Raw genomic sequence first — 20,644 nt, forward strand, 5'->3', positions numbered from 1 at the left:
TGCACAGACACACACATACACAGACCTGGACACACACACACACTCACACAGACAGACACACAGACCCAGACACACACACACACAAACACACTCACAGACACCCGCACAAACACACAAACAGACACACACTCACACAGAGGCACAGACACACACCTGTTAGTTTGTATGACAGAACTGCTGTTAGTTGTGTTGGAGCAGTGTGAGAAATGTTGATAACACATGAATCATGTTCAGTTACACGCAGCAATATTTAACTGACAAATACAGAACTTCAAACGTATTATTATTACCTTTCATATAATGTTTGTATTTCATTCACTGACACAAACCAGCTGTTATTGTTGTGGACACAAGCGCTTGAGTCCGGAGGGTGACAGTGTCATTTTTAAGAGTTACTGAGTCAATGATGATCTGACAGACAATACAAACAAACACCAGCACACAAAGCTGTATCAAAGCTGTATCAGCCGCTGCAGAGAATGAAACATGTCCTAATATCCACTGATATATCAATCTGTCACTATAACACACACACACACACACACACACACGTGTGCTTCAGAGAGCAGTCACAGTTTTATGATCCTCTACACAAACACAGATACACACTGTGTGTTACATTGTTTTATAAAACTGCAGCGTGATATCACACACACACACACACACACAGATGAAGAAATCAGTGAGCTAGAGACAACAGCAGCTCTGAACATGTAGACACACGACACAACACTGCAGCATATAAACACACACACACACACACACACTGCAGCTGTCTTACCTTAGTGGTCACTATACACAGGCAGTCCATGACAGGACTGAAGCGACCGAAGCGCTGTATCCCCCCCTCCCCGTCTCACCCTATGCCTGTCGACCCTCCTCTAGCGCTCACTCACCCGTCTCACAGCACAGAGAGAGAGAGAGACAGACAGGGTGGGGGTGATGGCTACAAACATGACCAGAAATATGGAGAGAGACGTGAGGGGTGACTGTTGCCATGGCAGCAAACAGCTGCGGCTCTGGCAACAGTAGAGCTGTTGTCATGGAGACTGAAAGAGGGTATTACATGTGGAGCAGTGGTGCCATGACGACACAGGTCAAAGTGCAGAGCACCCCACTCTCTTTAAGCTTGGGTGTGCAGTAGAGGCGAGCAAGATACAGGAGAAGACTCCGCCCACCCTTTAGAGCCACGCCTCCAAATGTCTCATTCAGTAGTGTCAGCTCAGAACACAACAGCAAAATCATCAACACAAACAACCTATTTACTTTCGCAGCCATTGAGTTTGTGTTTGAGCAGGTTGACACACACACACACACACACACACGCACACAAACCTACCAGTCCATGTGTGTGTGTTCTTCCTAATGACTGATTCTCAAACACCATCAGCTCATAAAACTCCTGAATATCTGTGAAAGGAAAACACACACAGATCAGACAAAAGTGAATTGAGTAGAGAACTCCTGATGCTTGATGACGAGCTGTAGTGTCATCTCTCACACAAGTGTGTCTCAGTGAATGCACTATAATCTCTCTACTCTCCTCAAGTAAAACAATACTTACTTTAAGGACACAGTATATAAGTATGTGATTAGAGACGCAGCTGACCGACAGCTTCATTCACCCTCATTAACCAATCACACTGAGGTAAAGTGTCACGACCCGCCCCCATGGTGATGCGTTTCCTGATAGAGATCTGTCTAATCTGATGTGAAGGCACACACTTAAATCTCTCAATGTCAGATTACACACTAAATATAGAGAGAGTGATCAGTGTGTGTGTGTGTGTGTGTGCTCACCCAGTAAAGCCTGAAACAGGTCACTCTGAAAGATGCTTAGAAGTCTCTCAGCACGACACCTGAAACCTTCATCACACGCTGACTGACACGCCTCCATCGCCTGCAGAGCACGCTCCGTATCTAACACACAACACACACATAGAAATAAATACCACACACACAGACGGCCAACACAACAAACACACTTGTAGATCGATGTAACAGGGTGGGTCATGTGTGTAACTGTGACCTCTGACCCCATTCACATTAGTATGATTGACAGCAGTTACAGAACGACACATCTGACAGGACGAGCAGTACAACACACACACACACACACACATGTGAATAAGAGCAGAACGTGTCTCACCTTCTCTCTTGAGAGGCATGTCAGCGCTGTTGTGGTCTCGTCTGAGCCGTCTGCTGTTTGATCCTCAGAGTTTAAATCTCTTTAAAGCTTTAGCACGGTGGTGCTCATGGGAAACAGAGTTCAGATGCTGCTGCTCACAGGCCTCAAGAACAAACATATCTTCTACATACGGCTCAGCTTGAACACATACGTGTTGAGTTTCCATGTGTTTTACATGATGGATTTATGCATTTGGGAGCTTTTATTCAAAAAGTGACTCACATTGCATCATACTACACATTTGTTTATGAGGACGTGCAATCTCTGGGATCAAACCCATGAGCCTAGTGCATGATCTAACCACTGATCTACAGTGAGCTACACACACACAATGATTTTTACACCGTTAAAACTGTTTCATGATCATTTTATCATCTAACCCTCATTCTACTGCGGTCAGAGATGAGCGGGTGGTCACACGCGTGTTCATAACCACACCATTAACCTCCAGACCGATTCTCACACTCATGTTTCTTTTACTACATAAGCAACTGTATTTTATTATGATTTTGGTATTAATTCTTGCTTTATTCATTTCCTTAATGACCCTAACTTTAATTCTGATTTCTATTTCTGCACATGAACATTCTCATGAGATTTCCATTTGTATTCGTATTATAATTGTTACTTTGCTTCTTAAAACCTTCTCCTTCATTGCTTGCACAATCTAGCTCATTTCATGGGTTTTACATCAGTCGAGTATATATTTTTCTCAGTCTAGTGATATTTCCCATCACCCCCCAAACAAGCATGTGCAGGACACTACATTCAAAGATTCTTACGCACACTTTTATTTACCGAGGAGCAGTTAAATGTCCACAAAAGTTATTTGTCATGATATTTCACTGTGTGCGTGAGTACTCTTAGAAATCTGAACACACAGCGCTGGTACATTCTGTTGACATCATGCGTGTGTTTATTCAAAACAAGTCACTCAAAAACTGTTTTTTTTAGTTTTCTTCAGAGAGTTCCCAAGCCCCAAGATGTCACCATAAGACACACACACACACACACACACACACACACACACACACACATTGAAGGAAAGTGCACGTGTGTTCCTGTTACACACAGACGACACTGAAGTGATGCTGAGGGTTTGGGTGGGCCCAGAGGAAATGTGGGAGGAGTTCACACACCGTCTCCTTGAGAATAAATCTGTTCAAACCCTCCACAACACAACATCACTGAACGCAGACGAACACCTCCACTCATCCACTAGAGGTCGCCACACTCCAGGACTTCATCCAGACACACTTCCTCTTCCTTTCTGAGAAATCTCACTTCCTGTTAGAGGATGAGCCTTTATGAAATACGTAAACCGGCCTCTGAGATCCTGTGAAAGCAGCAGAGTTCAGAGATTCAGATTCACAAAATATAAGAACGAGACACACACAGAGAGACTGGCTGGTGTGAGCACCTTTATGGGAGTTTTGAGATGTTTCCAGAAGCTCGTAGCAGCTGAATCCCACATCTGAGGTCAAGTATGAGCTGAAGTGATCCGGCTTGAGTCTGATACTGCTGTAGTTTCTGTGTGTCGACTCCTGAAGACACAAAACACACAGTTACACAACCAGACTGACTTATGTGACCATCACCAGGTGTGTGTGTGTGTGTGTGTTACCGTTAGTCTTTTGCGGCGGGAGTACGAGCTCCAGGGCTGAGGCTCGAGGATCAGAAGTCCTCCAGGTAACAGGTGTCTAAAGATGCGGTGAAACAGTCTCTGGATTCCAGCGTCACCAAAATTCAGATGAACCCACTTAGTCAAACTCAGACAGAGGATGACATCATACTCCTCACGCTGTGACATCACAGCCACATCACTGTCGGGCACATAGTTACCCTGTACACAACACAACCACCCGTCAAAACATCTAATACATGGGATGCTCTAAAAGCATGTCCTAACCTGACGCTCTGAGGGAGAGAGTGTGTGTGATTTGCACAAATAATGCTCTCTCTCTCTCTCTCTCTCTCTCTCTCTCTACACACACACACTCACACACATACGATCTCCGTGGGGACAGTCCATAGGCGTAATGTTTTGTATACTGTACAAACTGTATATTTTATCCCTTAACACAAAACCCATAAACCCAATGATCATAGAAAACTTCTCATTTTTTGATTTTTAAATCATATTGTTCTGTACGATTATTATAAGCTTTATTGCCCATGAGAACAATAATTTTGGTCCCCACAGTGACACGAGTCCACATGAGTTGGTGTATTCAGGGTCTAGGTCCCCAACAGGATATAACAGCATGTCCAAACTCTTCTCACAAGTGCCTTCCCATTTCACTGAGGTGCTGAGGACATATCGCCCTCTTATATATAGCTTAACCAGCACACACACACACACACACACAGACACAGACGTTACCTGCAGGAAGAAGATGTTTGAAGGGAACAGGCCGGGGATGTGAGGCATTATGGGAGGAGGTGCGATGGGTCCTCTGCAGCGTGTGAAAGAAAGAGGGAACCTGCGGAGGGCTTGAACCTGCTCCAGCTGCAGCTTCATCAGCGGTGGTAACCCTTCACCCGTCACCTCTGACCCATCACCCGTCTCAGCGCTCACATCAGTCTGTGTTCTGTGGCTCTCCTGCTGTCCACACAGCTCGGACAGGAAATGCCGCAGGTTCAGTCTGGCAGCGTGCACCAGCTCCTCTTCAATATCCACACCCATGATGCGGGCGGGACTCCAGTGTCGGGCGATCGCTAGGGTGATGTGACCCGTGTTGCAGCCAACGTCAAGAACTTTTTTGCCGTGAAACCACTCAGGTCTAAAGACGGCCAATCTTGGGTCGCCGTTCAGCGCTGGCGTGCGGTAACCGTAATAACGGCTGCAGGTGCCGTGCTGGAAGTTACCCCGCGGTCGGCGCGGGTTCTGTTGGATTCTGCGAGTCAAAGAGGGAATCGTTCCGCTGCCTACAACAGGAGTGTGAAACGCTTGACTGTGTGCTTTCTCTGCGATCGTCTGCTTTGTGGACAGAGTCGGTGTGATTGACAGGCGATCCGAACGGCTGCTGGTTCGTCTGCGCTTCCTGTGTTTGGACGGCTGAACAGACTGGGTCTGAGGGGCGGAGCTAGACGAGGAGGGGTGGGACCGTCTCCGTGGCAGTATGGGCTGCACCACTTCATCTCTACAGTTGATGGAGGTGTTGAGCTCGTAGGGGCGCGGCGACTCCTTCACTGCATTCACTGCGCTCTCTGCAGACACATCGGCCGTTGTCCCCGGCACACTAACGGCAGGAGAGAGCAACGAGCCTGAAACCGCCCCCTCGCTGACCTTTGACTTCTCGCTGTGCGATGGGTCGAGCTGCCCGGTAAGGTCTACCACAACAGCTCCATGGTGTCGATTGCGATGTCTGCGTCTGCTCTTTACAGGAGAAAGCAACACACCCGCGCCCGCATCTCCACCTAAGTTCAGAGGGTCTGTGATGTCCTTTGGGATCAGAATCTCCACAGGGTCTCTGTTTTTCACAGGAAGAGGCGACGATTTGGGTGTCTGGGCGTTTAGCGCCTTGTTGACCTTCTCATCCAAAAGACTGTTAAGATTTAAGGGATCGAAGATATTCCCCCCCAGCAGGAAGTTGGAAGGTAGCACGGGGTCACATTCAGAGTTGGCACGCCGTCTGCGTTTGCTGAGGCCCGGATGTTTGAATCCCACGTTCACGCTGTAACGCCGTTTATTTAGCTTCTGCTGTGGCTGCACGTCCTCTTGTGACTGAAGTGCGTTTTTCATGTGTAAGGACCCCTCAACGAGCCCGCCGTCACAGGCCATGTGATTGCCAGCGAGTTCTGCAAGCAACATGTCGGTGGTCCCTGCGTCCTGGAGGAGGATGGCTGGTCTCTGCAGCATCTCGCCACTGTTGGGAAGCTCACTTTGTACAGACATCACAGACAGTATCCATGAACCTTTCGAGCACAGATTCTGTGTGGAGAGAGAAAAATTAGCACTGCAGTCCCACCACATCATGACAGAACAGAGTCACAGCTCACACACATGCTACAGAACACACACATACACACACATACACACACAGAGAGCACCGAAGTTACTTACTTGACTGAAGTTGTCCAGCAAATACAGTTCACTAGACTTTAGGGTACTAATGTGACATTAATAGAATCACCCAGCAGATGTAAACAACCACTCCCCCAGGAGGGACTATTCACAGCTTATGAATAATGCAACAGAACGCGTTTCCTCAATGAATCTCCTCCCTCCCGACACACACAAACACATTAAATACTACACACTAAGCGATCGCTTCTCGCGCTGCGAGTGTGTGCGCAAAAAGAAAACACTAAAATAACACGCAATGTTAACTTTAAAACGACAACAATTCCCCCTTCACCGAGGCCAAAACAAGCGCATATGCACATGCATGGGAAATATAGCAATTCATCCTAAATTCGTTCCGGAAAACACGAATTATTAAAAACTGTTCGCTCTATCGTGCGCTCGCGAACGAGTGTGTGATCTCGCGCACAGTAGTCCCACACGTTTAAATACTTAACCACGGTGCGAGCGTGACAGACAGCCGATCGAGCCAATGACAGAGCCGGACGTTTTATAGAGCCTCAGAACAACAAATAGCGAAGCTCTAAAGAAAGGCATGTGCTCACTGTCACCGCCCCTCGCCGAATAGGTATCCATCGGACTGCCTGTGCTGATCCTACTGAAACTAATATCTGTCATGAACATCTACAAAAAACATCGCGATCAACACAAAAACTATCCAGAATACTTTTAGTTATATTTATGTTTTTTTCCTCAAATTTTTACGGTGCTTTTCAGCGAACATTCAGACACTGGTCAACAATCGCATGCGTAAAAAACCCACGAACGAGTTCCTCAACACTTAGCGCTTAACTAACACGTAAAATATCAACTGATGATATATAATGGAGAAAATGTGTATCAAGTGGAAAAGTTATTAAGCGAGGTTTATACTTTAAATGCCAACAGCGAGTTGTAAAGACACAGCCCCCCCCTCCATGTCTGCAGGAGCAAGTAATCATTGGGAAATGTAGTTTAACGTATGTATAAAAAATACAAGTAATAGTTTTCCGAGTATTTTACTGCATAACACTGCAAACGCCCATGTACTACTAGAACCAAAACCGAATCTGTGTTGCCGGTTAAAGTAATAATAATTACACGTATTTTACAAAATATCCAAGACCACCAATGTTAACGGATGAATTCAAAGACATTTGGAAACACTAAAGTCGACCAAAATAAAATGATTAGACCCTACCAGCGATTTCCGCTGAGAGCGCGCGGCCATTCGTCAGACTCTATTTCATATTCTTGCAGAAATGTTATTCCTTAATTACCTGTGAAAACAGCACAATGGACACAAATAACAAATCAGTTGTTTCATGGTGGTTTCATTTGTTTAATATACTGTATATGCTTACAGTTTATCTGGTTTGTTGTATGTTCGTATGACATAAAATGACCGAAAATGTGTTTGCTCACAGAAAACGCACAAAAAAATCCCAACTAATTTATTATGACGGTATTTTAGGTTCTGATGATTTTTCAGATGAAATGGTTTAAGTGTTTTTTAACTACAACACCAACTTACATTACCCAAATACACCGGACACTGCTTAGCGGAGGAATATCAGATAAGATGAATTTACCTTGGTGTGTGCGCGCGCACGTTTGACAGTGGAGGTGTCATGTGACATGAAGCGGTGTCTCGTGCCTTAGCTTGTTGACGTTTGTCTGAATCTGGTCAATCGAACTAATTGAATTTCACGTATTACCACTGTGGCATATGTTGTGTTATTTTATTGACGCAGGTCAATTTAATCGTTTAGGAAATTGAGGTACATGACAGTAAAGGGTTGATGAAGAAATCTGTTTATTATGGGTTCCAAACATAAGAAGGAATGAATTCACGGAAGGATGACGGACTTTCCCACTGAGGACAGTGATGTCAACGCTCAGTACTTTCATTTAAAGTAATCTTCATATTTGTGTCCAGCTTTAAGAAAAGTCTCAATGAATTAAACTGATTTATGAACGGATCACAAACTACAGTTACTCACTGACTGAACTCAGAATGCCATGCACTTTTGCAGTCAGCTGTGTGTGTGTTAGTGTGTGTGTGTGTGTGTGTGTGCAGTAAGGCAGAGCAGCTTCCCTTCTGACAGAGTACAGAACACACACACACACACACAGATATATGAAGTTAGAAAACAGGAAACCTGAACAATGGAGCAGTATTCTGTTTGTGTGTGTGGACAGGTTTGGTGGAACCCATTTAAATCTCCTCAAAATAAATTGAAATGTGTGAAACAGACTGAAGCTGTGTAGTAAATCTAATCATGTCAAGAGATTATTTTGAGTCTTTAAGCCGTATGAAAGATCAACACTATTGCTGCTTTTGTTTGATTTGTGTTTGTGTAGAGATTCAGGTGACTGTGTGAGATAGTGAAGTTTGTGTTTGTTTGTTTGTTTGTTTGTTTGTGTGTAGAGATTAAGGTAAATTTAAGTGTAAAATGTGTTTGTGTGTGTAGGGAGAAAGAGGAAATGAGTATTGTTCCATCAGAGAGAGAGAGAGAGAGAGAGAGAGAGAGAGAGAGAGAGAGGAAAAGAGACTGAGATCCTGAGAAAGTCCAGATGAACGTGTGAGAGAATCAACAGCAGCTGTGATCCTGAGAAATCCACACGACAGACGGTAAGTGTTTCATTCACACATCACAAACACACAATGACACAAGAACAGATTACTGCTGCAAACATATATAGAGCTCACCAGATTTAAATATGACAATCTGTCAACCACAAACTCAACTTTATTTATACATTGTTTCAGAGCAGTTTTACGTGAAACATATTGAATATGGGCAAAATATGAACGTTTTAAGTAGAAAACAAAAAGAAAATTAAACACACACAGGTTCATACACACCCACATGCAAAATACACAGACACACAACTCCACACGCTCAGAACATAAACGACATGCAGACACACATAGAAACACAGGTCAAATATTAAAGGGACTATAAATTCCTATATGTGATAATAAATAAATTCAACAGAATGTAAGATGTAAAGTGATATTATTAAATACAAACAACTTTAAATTCTATAGCTGATGTCAGCAGCCCCCTGTCAAGCAAACAGAGCAAACCATGGCAAAGAACCCAAAATAAACACAAGAAACTGTCTTAACTGACCGTAGCCTATCTGACCATCCTGTAGAGTAATTCTGTGAATGTTAAACATGGCACGGTTATAATAGCTTAGTAACAATCATTTTATGAATTATATTATTTTGCAAAACTACAATGAAATACTTGAATAAAGTAAAATAAAGATATTGATTGATATTGAGTGACAGTGCGTTCCAGTTAGAGGCGCGCTCGTGCCCGCGGCTGTCATTGTTCTCCGGTAACGGGACAGGGATGCTGCGGTTAAGTGTGTGTGTACGGGGGGAGGGGGCAGATACCGGGGGTAACAGTGAGGGTGATGATGGTGTTGTTGTGCTGACATCACATCAGGGCTTTTCCGCGGGTCACGGAACGCGTGCGCGGGTCACAGTAATGATGATGAAGAAGAGGGTGTGAACGCGCAGGTAGGTTTGTGTCCCTGTTATCATTCATAGGATGTAATATCCTCACTGTAGTGTATGTCTGTGGTCAATGTCATGAGTTTGTATCGCTCTTGTGTGCTCGATATGATAATCGTGTTGCTCTTCAGTCTCTAGCATCGCGTTATGAATCTTTTGTTATGAATCACATCAGTCCTCATCTGGCGGGGAGTCCAAATTCGGCACCGGAATGAAGACGCGCGCCGGGAATGCGCGTTCACAGAGACAATGACAGGCGTCAGTGATCGACGGTTTATCTCTCTGATGGGCATGATTGTATAGATCGTGTTATATCATTCAGCAGAGACGAGAACTCATGTTGTTTCTCTCCTCATGGGTAACGCTTCGGTTCATATATATGTCACATTTAGGGTTCGGATCGCATGTTTATGTTTGTCGGTATCGGCCCATATTTTTATTCTCAGGGTTCAGGGTCGCTTTGCGCGTGCTCTTTTGTGCCTCGATCTCTCGCCCTACTTTCCGCTGCGCGTGTCCGTGTGCTGCGCTCGCGCGTACAGCGATCAGACAAAAGACTCGTCGACGGATGACTTGCGATCATTTGAACATACTCTATATTCATATTTATAGGAACAACGAATTATAAAAAATGTATAATAATAAAAAAATGACATTTATTTCTAATCAGTTTTTAACTTCTAATTAATCATCAAACTTTCCAAATTAAAATATGATGATATTTTGACTATTAACATTCAGTCAAACAGATTTGAACAGAGACATGAGTCTACACTTTACAAAAGAAAAGTTGTCATATGTATATTAAATGTCAGAACAGTTGTCCTCTATAATGAGAATCTACATTTCTGTTATCTATTGAATTTCAGATGTATTAATAATACTGTGTCTCTGTGTGTGTGTGTGTGTGTGTGTCTCTGTGTGTGTGTGTGTCTGTGTGTGTGTGTGCGTGTCTCTGTGTGTGTGTGTGTCTGTGTGTGTGTGTGTGTGTGTCTCTGTGTGTGTGTGTGTCTCTGTGTGTGTGTGTGTGTGTGTTTGTGTGTGCGTGTCTGTGTGTGTGTGCGTGTCTCTGTGTGTTTGTGTTTGTCTCTGTGTGTTTGTGTGTGTCTCTGTGTGTGTGTGTGTGTGTGTGTGTTTGTGTGTGTCTCTGTGTGTGTGTGTGTGTGTGTGTGTTTGTGTGTGCGTGCGTGTGTCTGTGTGTGTGTGTGTGTGTGTGCGTGTCTCTGTGTGTGTGTGTGTCTCTGTGTGTGTGTGTGTGTGTTTGTCTCTGTGTGTGTGTGTGTCTCTGTGTGTGTGTGTGTCTGTGTGTGTACGTGTCTCTGTGTGTGTGCGTGTCTCTGTGTGTGTGTGTGTCTCTGTGTGTGTGTGTGTGTGTGTCTCTGTGTGTGTGTGTCTGTGTGTGTGTGTGTGTGTGTGTGCGTGTCTCTGTGTGTGTGTGTGTCTCTGTGTGTGTCTCTGTGTGTGTGTGTGGGTGTCTCTGTGTGTGTGTGTGTCTCTGTGTGTGTGTGTGTGTGTGTGTGTGTGTGTGTGTCTCTGTGTGTGTGTGTGTCTGTGTGTGTGTGTGTGTGTGTGCGTGTCTCTGTGTGTGTGTGTGTGTGTGTGTGTGTGTGTGCGTGTCTCTGTGTGTGTGTCTGTGTGTGTGTGTGTACGTGTCTCTGTGTGTGTGTGAGTGTGTGTCTCTGTGTGTGTGTGTGTGTCTCTGTGTGTCTGTGTGTGTGTGTGTGTGTGTCTGTGTGTGCGTGTCTCTGTGTGTGTATGTGTCTCTGTGTGTGTGTGTGTGTGTCTCTGTGTGTGTGTGAGTCTCTGTGTGTGTGTGTGTGTGTCTCTGTGTGTGTGTGTGTGTGTGTGTGTGTGTGTGCGTGTCTCTGTGTGTGTGTGTGTCTCTGTGTGTGTCTCTGTGTGTGTCTCTGTGTGTGTGTGTGTGTGTGTCTCTGTGTGTGTCTCTGTTTGTGTGTGTGATCAGGTGTCAAGTGTTAGAGGACAGCATGGCTCCTCGTCCATCATCAGGAGAGTTATGGGGTCTTCACCTTATGCCTCCTCGTATCCTGGTGGACTGCTGTCTACCCAACGGCATTCTGGTCAGTTTGGAGTGTTTGAGAGAAGCACCGCTGATCAGCATCAAACAACAGCTGTTCACCGAAGCCCGCAAATACCCCCTGTACCACCTGCTGCAGGTAAATACCCCTCTACACACCAGTAGAATGTGTACTGGCAGCTGGTGATTGGCTGATTGGCTGCGTTTCGTCCTTTCGTGATTGGTTGACAGGAAGAGTCGTGCTACATCTTTGTGGGTGTCACTCAAGAAGCCGAGAGGGAGGAGTTCTACGATGAAACCAGACGTCTGTGTGACCTACGACTCTTTCACCCCATCCTGAAGGTCATTGAGCCGCTGGGAAACCGAGAGGAGAAGATACTGAACAGAGAGATTGGTACAGTCACAACACATTACTGTCATATGAAGTAGATCACAATTCATAATAAACCCCAACAGGAAGGGCAGAACCCTTCTGATCTTATTTACATCTCATTGTCAGAGGAAAGTTTGCTTTTGGTCTAATGTTCATATGTCAACTAAAGCAATCAATGATTTCTCACCTTCACTCATTCTCACAGCATCTAGAACCTTCCAGTGAATTAACCTTCACTCTTCTTCTCTGGTGGAGTGATCTCACAAAGTCTGTCTGCTCAGCACTGCGGCAGATCTTTGAGATCATCAGTGTTTAAATGTGTGTCGGGATGATTTGATGACGCTCGGTTGTGTTCAGGCTTCGCTATAGGAATGCCCATCTGTGAGTTCGAGCTGCTGAAGGATCCAGAGGTCCAGGACTTCCGGCGGAACATTCTGAGCGTGTGCAGAGAGGCGGTGGAGGAGCGTGAGGGAGGAGGGGCTCACACGCAGGCGCTGTACGTCTACCCCCCAAATGTGGAGTCAGCGGCTGACCTGCCGCAACACATCTACAGCAAACTGGACAAAGGTCCGATCACAACAAACATCTGACATGTTTTGGCTCAGTAATGTCCGGTTACCGTGTGTCTGATCGTCAGTATGTTTAAGTGAACTTTGACCCTTGCCGCAGGCCGTCTGATGGTCACCATCTGGGTGATCGTGTCTCCGTCCAACTCCAAGCAGAAGTACACGCTGAAGATCACACATGACTCCCTCCCCGAGCAGCTGATAGCAGAAGCCATCCGTAAGAAGACGCGCAGCATGCATCTGTCTGCGCAGCAGCTGCGTCTGTGTGTGCAGGAGTATCAGGGTCAGTACATACTGAAAGTGTGCGGATGTGATGAATACCTGCTGGAGAAGTATCCCCTCAGCCAATACAAGGTGTGTACTCTCTCACCAGCACTCACACACACCTTCTGGAGCTCAGACACGTGAACAAACATGTGTGTGTGTGTGTGTGTAGTACATCAGGAGCTGCATCACACTGGGCCGTCTCCCTCACCTGATGTTAGTGAGTAAAGACAGTTTATACACTCAACTGCCTGCCAGTGGATTCGTGGCTCCATCTTACAGCCGCCGCACGCCTCAGCCGAGCCCGTGTCCGGGCGGGGGGGACCCGGGGTCACCGCGCTCTCTCTGGGCCTTTAACACACATCTGAGAGTCCGACTGCTGTGCGCCACATACGTCAACGTCAACATCAGAGACATAGACAAGGTGAGACAGACCGGAGGTCAGGACAGTTTCAAGTGCGTTTAACAGCAAGTTTTGTTGAAATATGCCACATTTTATGACTGTTTGTGATGATAATGAGTCAAAAAGAGACAAACACAGCTGTGAACACACAAGAGCACATAAGACTTGACTGTTGGAGATGATGACAGATGACTCAGTGTGTCTACTGTCACTATACACAAGCGCTGGCTCTCTGTTAGTTGAAACGACAACATCACAATCCTCCAGCTTTCCCTGCATCATAAGAACTGGAAGAAACATGTTGTCTTATCATCAGCTGCTGTGTTGTGACGACGAGGATAAAGAGCGGGAGCAGCATTTATGCGCACAACAGTTTTGAGTTTGCGTTCTCTCGTGTTATTTGTGGTCACAACCTAGCACACTCAAGCACACGGCACGCCACGTAAACTATCTGTATGGCCTATATATTCTCTTAGTTACAAACCGACCCCAACCAGAGACTATTCATTAAATATGAACTCAAACCCAACCTGACACTTGCTCTTGTCGGTTAGCAGACATCTCAGACAGACGAACAGTCAGACAGTTGATCGGCGTGTCATCATGTGTGTGTGTGTGTCAGATTTATGTCAGGACAGGTATATATCACGGAGGAGAGCCGCTGTGTGACAACGTCAACACTCAGAGAGTGCCCTGCTCTAACCCCAGGTAACACACACACGCACGTACACACACACACACACACACACGTGATGATGTCAAAGAAGAAAGATGTACTGTCTGCACACACACTGTATATTTTCTGTCTGTCAGGTGGAATGAATGGCTGTCATATGACATTTATCTGACGGATATCCCCCGCTCTGCTCGTCTCTGTCTGTCCATATGTTCTGTCAAGGGTCGCAAGGGTGCCAAAGAGGTGACCTTTGACCTATTCCTCATTTCCATATAAATTTGTTTTCACACACATTGACATACACATGACAGGAGCTAAACCCTGATCTGTATGTGTGCAGGAGCATTGTCCGCTGGCGTGGGGAAACATCAACCTCTTCGACTATAAAGACACTCTAGTCAATGGGAAATTGGCTTTGGGTCTGTGGCCAGTCCCTCACGGTCTGGAAGATCTCCTCAATCCCATCGGTGTTTCAGGATCAAACTCAAATAAAGTGTGTGTAAGAAACACTGTTATCCATCGGATCTAAGATAGGACTGGATAAAGTGTGTGTGTGTGCAGGAAACACCGTGTGTGGAGCTGGAGTTTCCCTGGTTCAATCAGACCGTTGTGTTTCCTGAAGAGCAGCAGATCGAGGAACACGCCAACTGGATCATCTCTCGTGAGCTGGGCTACAGCTACTGCCTGGGACTGGTACACACACTGGCACACACTCGCACACACAAACACAGTGAGAATGAAGTCAGAAAGAAATCATGTTTCACTTTGTGAAGCAGACCAGTCGTGTGGCGTATGACAGCAGCATATCGCAGTCAGATGGAGAGCAGCTGCGCACACTGTGCAGTCGAGACCCGCTGTATGAACTCTCAGAACAAGAGAAAGATTTCCTCTGGAGACATCGGTACACACACACACTGCTGACATCATCAAAATAATGATGAAGAGCCACATGTAAATGCCTCTATGTGTGTGTGTGTGTGTGTGTGTGTGTGTTGAATCTTTCAGACATTACAGTGTAAATATCCCAGAAAGTCTTCCCAAACTTCTGCTGTCTGTCAAGTGGAACTCGCGGGATGAAGTGTCACAGGTACAGCAGCAGATCTTCATTCTCTGTCACTTGTACTGTGTTATGATGTTCTCTTCATGTGTGTGTCTAGATCTACTGTCTGCTGAAGGACTGGCCTCTCATGCAGCCTGAATCTGCTCTGGAGCTGCTGGACTGTAACTTTCCAGATCCGATGGTCCGAGAATTTGCACTGAGATGTCTCATTCAGGGTCTCACAGACGACAAACTCAGTCAGTACCTGCTGCAGCTCGTACAGGTGTGTGTGTGTCTGCGTCTGTGTGTGTCTCTTGAGCATCATGTGTGTGTGTCTCTTGAGCATCGCGTGTGTGTGTTGTGTGTTTCAGGTGCTGAAGTATGAGATGTATCTGGATAATCCTTTAGCTCGTTTCCTGATCAAGAAAGCTTTGACCAATCAGAGGATCGGACATTTCTTCTTCTGGCATCTGAAGTGAGTTCATGAGACACGTCATGTTTATCAAGACTGTATTGTTGTCATTACTGTAAACATTTCACTGAGGACAGAACAAGAAGAACATGATGTGCGTGTTGTGTAGGTCTGAGATGCACAATAAAACTGTGTCGCGGAGGTTCGGGCTCCTGCTGGAGGCGTTCTGTCGGGCGTGTGGCATGTACCTGAAACATCTGAACCGACAGGTGGAGGCTATGGACAAACTGGTGAACCTCACAGACACACTGAAGCAGGAGAAGAAAGACGAGACACAGAAGGTGATGATCTTCTCAATGACAATGAACAAGTGAAAGTGTAACGCGTGATTGGTGAATGAAGCTCTTTCTGTATTGTGATTGGCTGTTGCAGACACAGATGAAGTTCTTGGTGGAGCACATGTCCCGACCAGATTACATGGAGGCACTGCAGGGCTTTGTTTCTCCTCTAAACCCTGTACACCAGCTCGGAAGTCTTAGGTAAACCCACACACACGAACACACACACACAACTGTCTGATACGCAGTATTTGTGTGTAACAGCTGTGTGTGTGTTAGGTTGGAGGAGTGTCGTATCATGTCTTCAGCTAAGAGGCCGCTGTGGTTGAACTGGGAGAATCCAGATATCATGAGTGAGCTGCTCTTCACCAATAATGAGATCATCTTTAAGAATGGAGACGGTGAGTGTGTGTGTGTGTGTGTGTGTGTGTGTGTGCGTGTGTGTGTGTGTGTGTGAAACACTGTAAGACCAATCAGCTTTGAGGAGCAGTTAAACAGCACATTGAATGATTTACATTTACATTTAGACATTGAGCAGACGCTTTTATCCAGAGCGACTTACAAAGAGTTTAGGAGTAATAAGCGATATGGTAAGTGTAGAGATGTTGTGTGTGTGGCAGATCTACGGCAGGACATGCTGACGCTTCAGATTATTAAAATCATGGAGAATATCTGGCAGAATCAAGGGCTGGACCTGCGGTGAGTCAACCAGACGAACCAATCACACAACACCTCACTGAAACCCAATTAAGCCAACACAAGTTGTGTCTCTGTGTGTGTGAGAGCAGAATGCTGCCGTACGGCTGTCTGTCCATCGGTGACTGTGTGGGACTCATTGAGGTGGTGAAGAACTCTCACACCATCATGCAGATTCAGTGTAAAGGTGGACTGAAGGGGGCACTGCAGTTCAACAGCAACACACTGCACCACTGGATCAAAGAGAAGAACAAGGGAGAAGCGTAAGAACCACACTACAGCTCACAGTGAAGCGTAAATTATCTAATTATCAAAAATCTAACAACGCGTCAACTCAATGGGGACCCTACGTGGACCACAAGCGCTGTGATTGGTCTGTTTGAACCCCTCCCTCAGGTCGAAAAACTCTGCGATAGTATCATGTTTACTCAAACGCAATTATCTATGTAAAATATTTGTTCATCTGTATTTAACATCTCAAGTTGCAACAAAAGTGACTGTTTACTTGCTGCTATCACTGCTAACTCCTAATGCATCAGAAGTGACTGTCATTAAACAAATCAAGAGTAATCGCTTACTTTACTTTTCAAGGGGAGAGTAATTAAATGACAGTAACTCATGACTTCAATAGTGACACCAAACACTGCCAATGAATCAGTTAAAATGAGTTCTACAGACACACAAAGACCTGTCGTATCACTCCAATAATCAGTTGACAGTATTTCTGATCAATTAAATGACGTCACCATAAACAGAAGCATCAACATCTATGTGTGTGTGTGTGTCTGTGTGTGTGTGTGAAAGTTATGACAGGGCCATTGATTTATTCACTCGCTCATGTGCTGGATACTGTGTGGCAACTTTCATACTGGGCATAGGAGACAGACACAACAGCAACATCATGGTGAAGGAGAACGGACAGGTACACACACACACACACACACACACATTATATCCTGTAATCCTCACTGAACCCCTAACCCTAACCATCACACAAACCTTCTGCTTATTTACATTTTCACATAAATGTATTCAAATGCTCAGGATCAGTGACTTATACACACAATATACAGTTGAAAGAAAAAGTATGTGAACCCTTTGGGCTTACTTGGATTTCTTCATAAATTGGTCATAAAATGTGTTCTGATCTTCATCTAAATCACAACAATAGAGAAACACAGTCTGCTTAAACTAATACCGCACAAACATTATACGTTTTCATGTTTTTATTGAACACAACATGTAAACATTCATTGTGCAGGGTGGAAAAAGTATGTGAACCTTTGGGTTTAATAACTGGTTGACCCTCCTTTGGCAGCAATAACCTCAACCAAACGTTTCCTATAGTTGCAGATCAGACCTGCACAACGGTCAGGAGAAATTTTGGACCATTCCTCTTTACAAAAGTGTTTCAGTTCAGCAATCTTCTTGGGATGTCTGGTGTGAATCGCTCTCTTGAGGTCATGCCACAGCATCTCAATCGGGTTGAGGTCAGGACTCTGACTGGGCCACTCCAGAAGGCGTATTTTCTTCTGTTGAAGCCATTCTGTTGTTGATTTACTTCTATGCTTTGGGTCGTTGTCCTGTTGCATCGTCCATCCTCTGTTAAGCTTCAGTTGGCGGACAGATGGTCTTAAGTTTTCCTGCAAAATATCTTGATAAACTTTGGAATTCATTTTTCCATTGATGACAGTAATCCGTCCATTACCTGAGGCAGCAAAGCAGCCCCAAACCATGATGCCCCCTCCACCATATTTCACAGTTGGGATGAGGTTTTGATGTTGGTGTGCTGTGCCTTTTGTTCTCCACACATAGCGTTGTGTGTTCTTTCCAAACAACTCAATTTTGGTTTCATCTGTCCACAGAATGTTTTGCCAGTAGTGCTGTGGAACATCCAGGTGCTCTTTTGCAAACTTCAAACGTGCTGCAATGTTTTTTTGGACAGCAGTGGCTTCCTCCGTGGTGTCCTCCCATGAAGTCCATTCTTGTTTAATGTTTTCCTTATTGTAGATTTGTCAACAAAAATGTTAGCATGTGCCAGAGATTTCTGTAAGTGTTTAGCTGACACTCCAGGATTCTTCTTCACCTCATTGAGCATTCTGCGCTGTGCTCTTGCAGTCATCTTTACAGGACGACCACGCCTAGGGAGTGTAGCAACAGTGCTGAACTTTCTCCATTTGTAGACAATCTGTCTTACCGTGGACACATGGACATCAAGGCTTTTAGATATACTTTTGTAGCCCTTTCCAGCTTTATGTAAGTCAACAATTCTTGATCGTAGGTCTTCTGAGAGCTCTTTTGTGCGAGGCATGGTTCACATCAGACAACGCTTCTTCAGAACAGCAAACTCAAAACTGGTGTGTGTTTTTTATTGGACAGGCCAGCTTTAATCAACACATCCAATCTCATCACATTGATTGGACCCCAGGTTGGCTGACTCCTGGCTCCAATTAGCTCTTGGAGAAGTCATTAGCCTAGGGTTTCACATACTTTTTCCACCCTGCACTATGAATGTTTACATGTTGTGTTCAATAAAAACATGAAAACGTATAATGTTTGTGCGGTATTAGTTTAAGCAGACTGTGTTTCTCTATTGTTGTGATTTAGATGAAGATCAGAACACATTTTATGACCAATTTATGAAGAAATCCAAGTAAGCCTTAAGGGTTCACATACTTTTTCTTTCAACTGTAACTGATCTCTGATGGACACACAAGATGTCTCACACACACACAGTGAAGTGTTGTGTCTGTTTACTGCAGCTCTTCCACATTGACTTTGGTCATTTTCTGGATCATAAAAAGAAGAAGTTTGGTTATAAACGTGAGCGAGTTCCTTTCGTCCTCACACAGGACTTCTTGATCGTCATCAGTAAAGGTGTGCAGGAGTGCACCAAGACCAAAGAGTTTGAGAGGTGAGCCACAAACCCAAGCTGTGATTGGCTGAGGTGCATGTCAAGTGAAAATCCGTTAACGTGTCTCTTTGTTTGTCACTTGTGTGTGTCTGTGTGTATGTGTGTGTGTGTGTGTCAGGTTTCAGGAGATGTGTTACAAAGCCTATCTGGCCATCCGTCAGCACGCCAGTCTCTTCATCAATCTCTTCTCTCTGCTGTTGGGTTGCGGGATGCCCGAGCTGCAGAGCTTTGATGACATTGCGTATCTGCGCAAGACGCTGGCGCTGGAGAAGAACCAGCAGGAGGCGCTGGAGTACTTCACCAAACAGATGAATGACGCCCATCACGGAGGATGGACCACCAAAATGGACTGGATCTTTCACACCATCAGACACATGCCCAACGAACACTGACACGCCACCACGACATCCGCTTTACCAGAAAACACTAACCCTTCCTACACAACCACACAGCGAGAGAAACCACTGAGGTGCTTTAAAAAGCAACAGGAAATTCACTGAACCCTGAAGTTTTTCCGTCTCTCTGAGACCACAAAGACTCCGCTGCCGAGCAGCTAGACAATAGAGTTTACATTCCTCCTCAGGGTCTCCGTGAAGGTCAAACTTTGTCATATCAACGATGTTTCCCAGCATGCACTGCAGACCGGGAGTCTTCCACAGAGTAAAGAGCTTACACACCGCTGGACGTTAGAGAAGAAACTGTGATGTGAGAGAAGCCGGCCAATCAACATCATCGCTGCGATCTACAATCAATGATTCTGTGAGATGACAATCAGTGATCAATGTGTGTGCGTACAGATTCAGATGCTCTGCTGAAATGAACCGTGAGAGCTGACTCAACACACCCACACGTTACACAACACAACAACAACCATTTCAACAAAGTGCTTCATGTGAATGGAGACATCATCGGTTGTGTGCAAACGCGTGCGTCCGCTTCCTTCATGTCACATTCCTGACAAACGCAATAACAACATACACACACACAACAAATATCACTGTACTGTAATTTTGATAAAACTTGAGAAGTCAGATTTGTGTTGTTGTGTAGTGACATTTGCTTTAATAAACAGTTTTTAAATTGTACGGCTGTTGAATGGGTTCTTCATTCTACAGCAGACGTCAGACATCAACACAGATGCACAC

The 20,644-nt window shown here is 45.1% G+C and overlaps 2 protein-coding genes across 6 annotated transcripts; one reads left to right on the plus strand and one right to left on the minus strand.

The window, feature by feature from the left end:
• Window positions 1-2,955: 2,955 nt before the first annotated feature.
• mepceb (methylphosphate capping enzyme b) lies at window positions 2,956-7,861 on the minus strand. Of its 4 annotated transcripts, none has more exons than XM_056733988.1 (6): window positions 7,847-7,861; window positions 7,456-7,534; window positions 4,572-6,122; window positions 3,813-4,031; window positions 3,609-3,732; window positions 2,956-3,524 (listed from the first exon to the last, which is right to left on the minus strand). In XM_056733988.1, exons 2-6 carry the CDS (start codon window positions 7,483-7,485, stop codon window positions 3,469-3,471), a joined length of 1,980 nt encoding a protein of 659 aa, XP_056589966.1. In that variant the 5' UTR covers window positions 7,486-7,534; window positions 7,847-7,861; the 3' UTR covers window positions 2,956-3,468. The 4 variants fall into 4 exon arrangements, with proteins under 4 accessions (XP_056589966.1, XP_056589964.1, XP_056589965.1 ...); XM_056733986.1 differs by having other exon boundaries at window positions 7,789-7,850; XM_056733987.1 differs by lacking the exon at window positions 7,847-7,861 and adding an exon at window positions 7,619-7,800.
• A 111-nt stretch (window positions 7,862-7,972) lies between these two features.
• zgc:158659 (uncharacterized protein LOC791141 homolog) lies at window positions 7,973-20,584 on the plus strand. Of its 2 annotated transcripts, XM_056733984.1 has the most exons (23): window positions 7,973-8,170; window positions 8,729-8,889; window positions 11,747-11,957; window positions 12,050-12,212; window positions 12,549-12,758; window positions 12,861-13,111; window positions 13,194-13,445; window positions 14,047-14,132; window positions 14,238-14,343; window positions 14,441-14,593; window positions 14,662-14,793; window positions 14,877-15,001; window positions 15,106-15,187; window positions 15,258-15,422; window positions 15,511-15,614; window positions 15,721-15,892; window positions 15,984-16,090; window positions 16,169-16,290; window positions 16,510-16,588; window positions 16,678-16,848; window positions 17,390-17,507; window positions 19,348-19,499; window positions 19,618-20,584. In XM_056733984.1, exons 3-23 carry the CDS (start codon window positions 11,769-11,771, stop codon window positions 19,889-19,891), a joined length of 3,213 nt encoding a protein of 1,070 aa, XP_056589962.1. In that variant the 5' UTR covers window positions 7,973-8,170; window positions 8,729-8,889; window positions 11,747-11,768; the 3' UTR covers window positions 19,892-20,584. The 2 variants fall into 2 exon arrangements, with proteins under 2 accessions (XP_056589962.1, XP_056589963.1); XM_056733985.1 differs by lacking the exons at window positions 7,973-8,170; window positions 8,729-8,889 and adding an exon at window positions 9,693-9,792.
• The last annotated feature ends 60 nt before the right edge of the window (window positions 20,585-20,644 follow it).

Source organism: Triplophysa dalaica, chromosome 20, assembly GCF_015846415.1.
Source record: "Triplophysa dalaica isolate WHDGS20190420 chromosome 20, ASM1584641v1, whole genome shotgun sequence".
Classification (NCBI taxonomy): domain Eukaryota; kingdom Metazoa; phylum Chordata; class Actinopteri; order Cypriniformes; family Nemacheilidae; genus Triplophysa; species Triplophysa dalaica.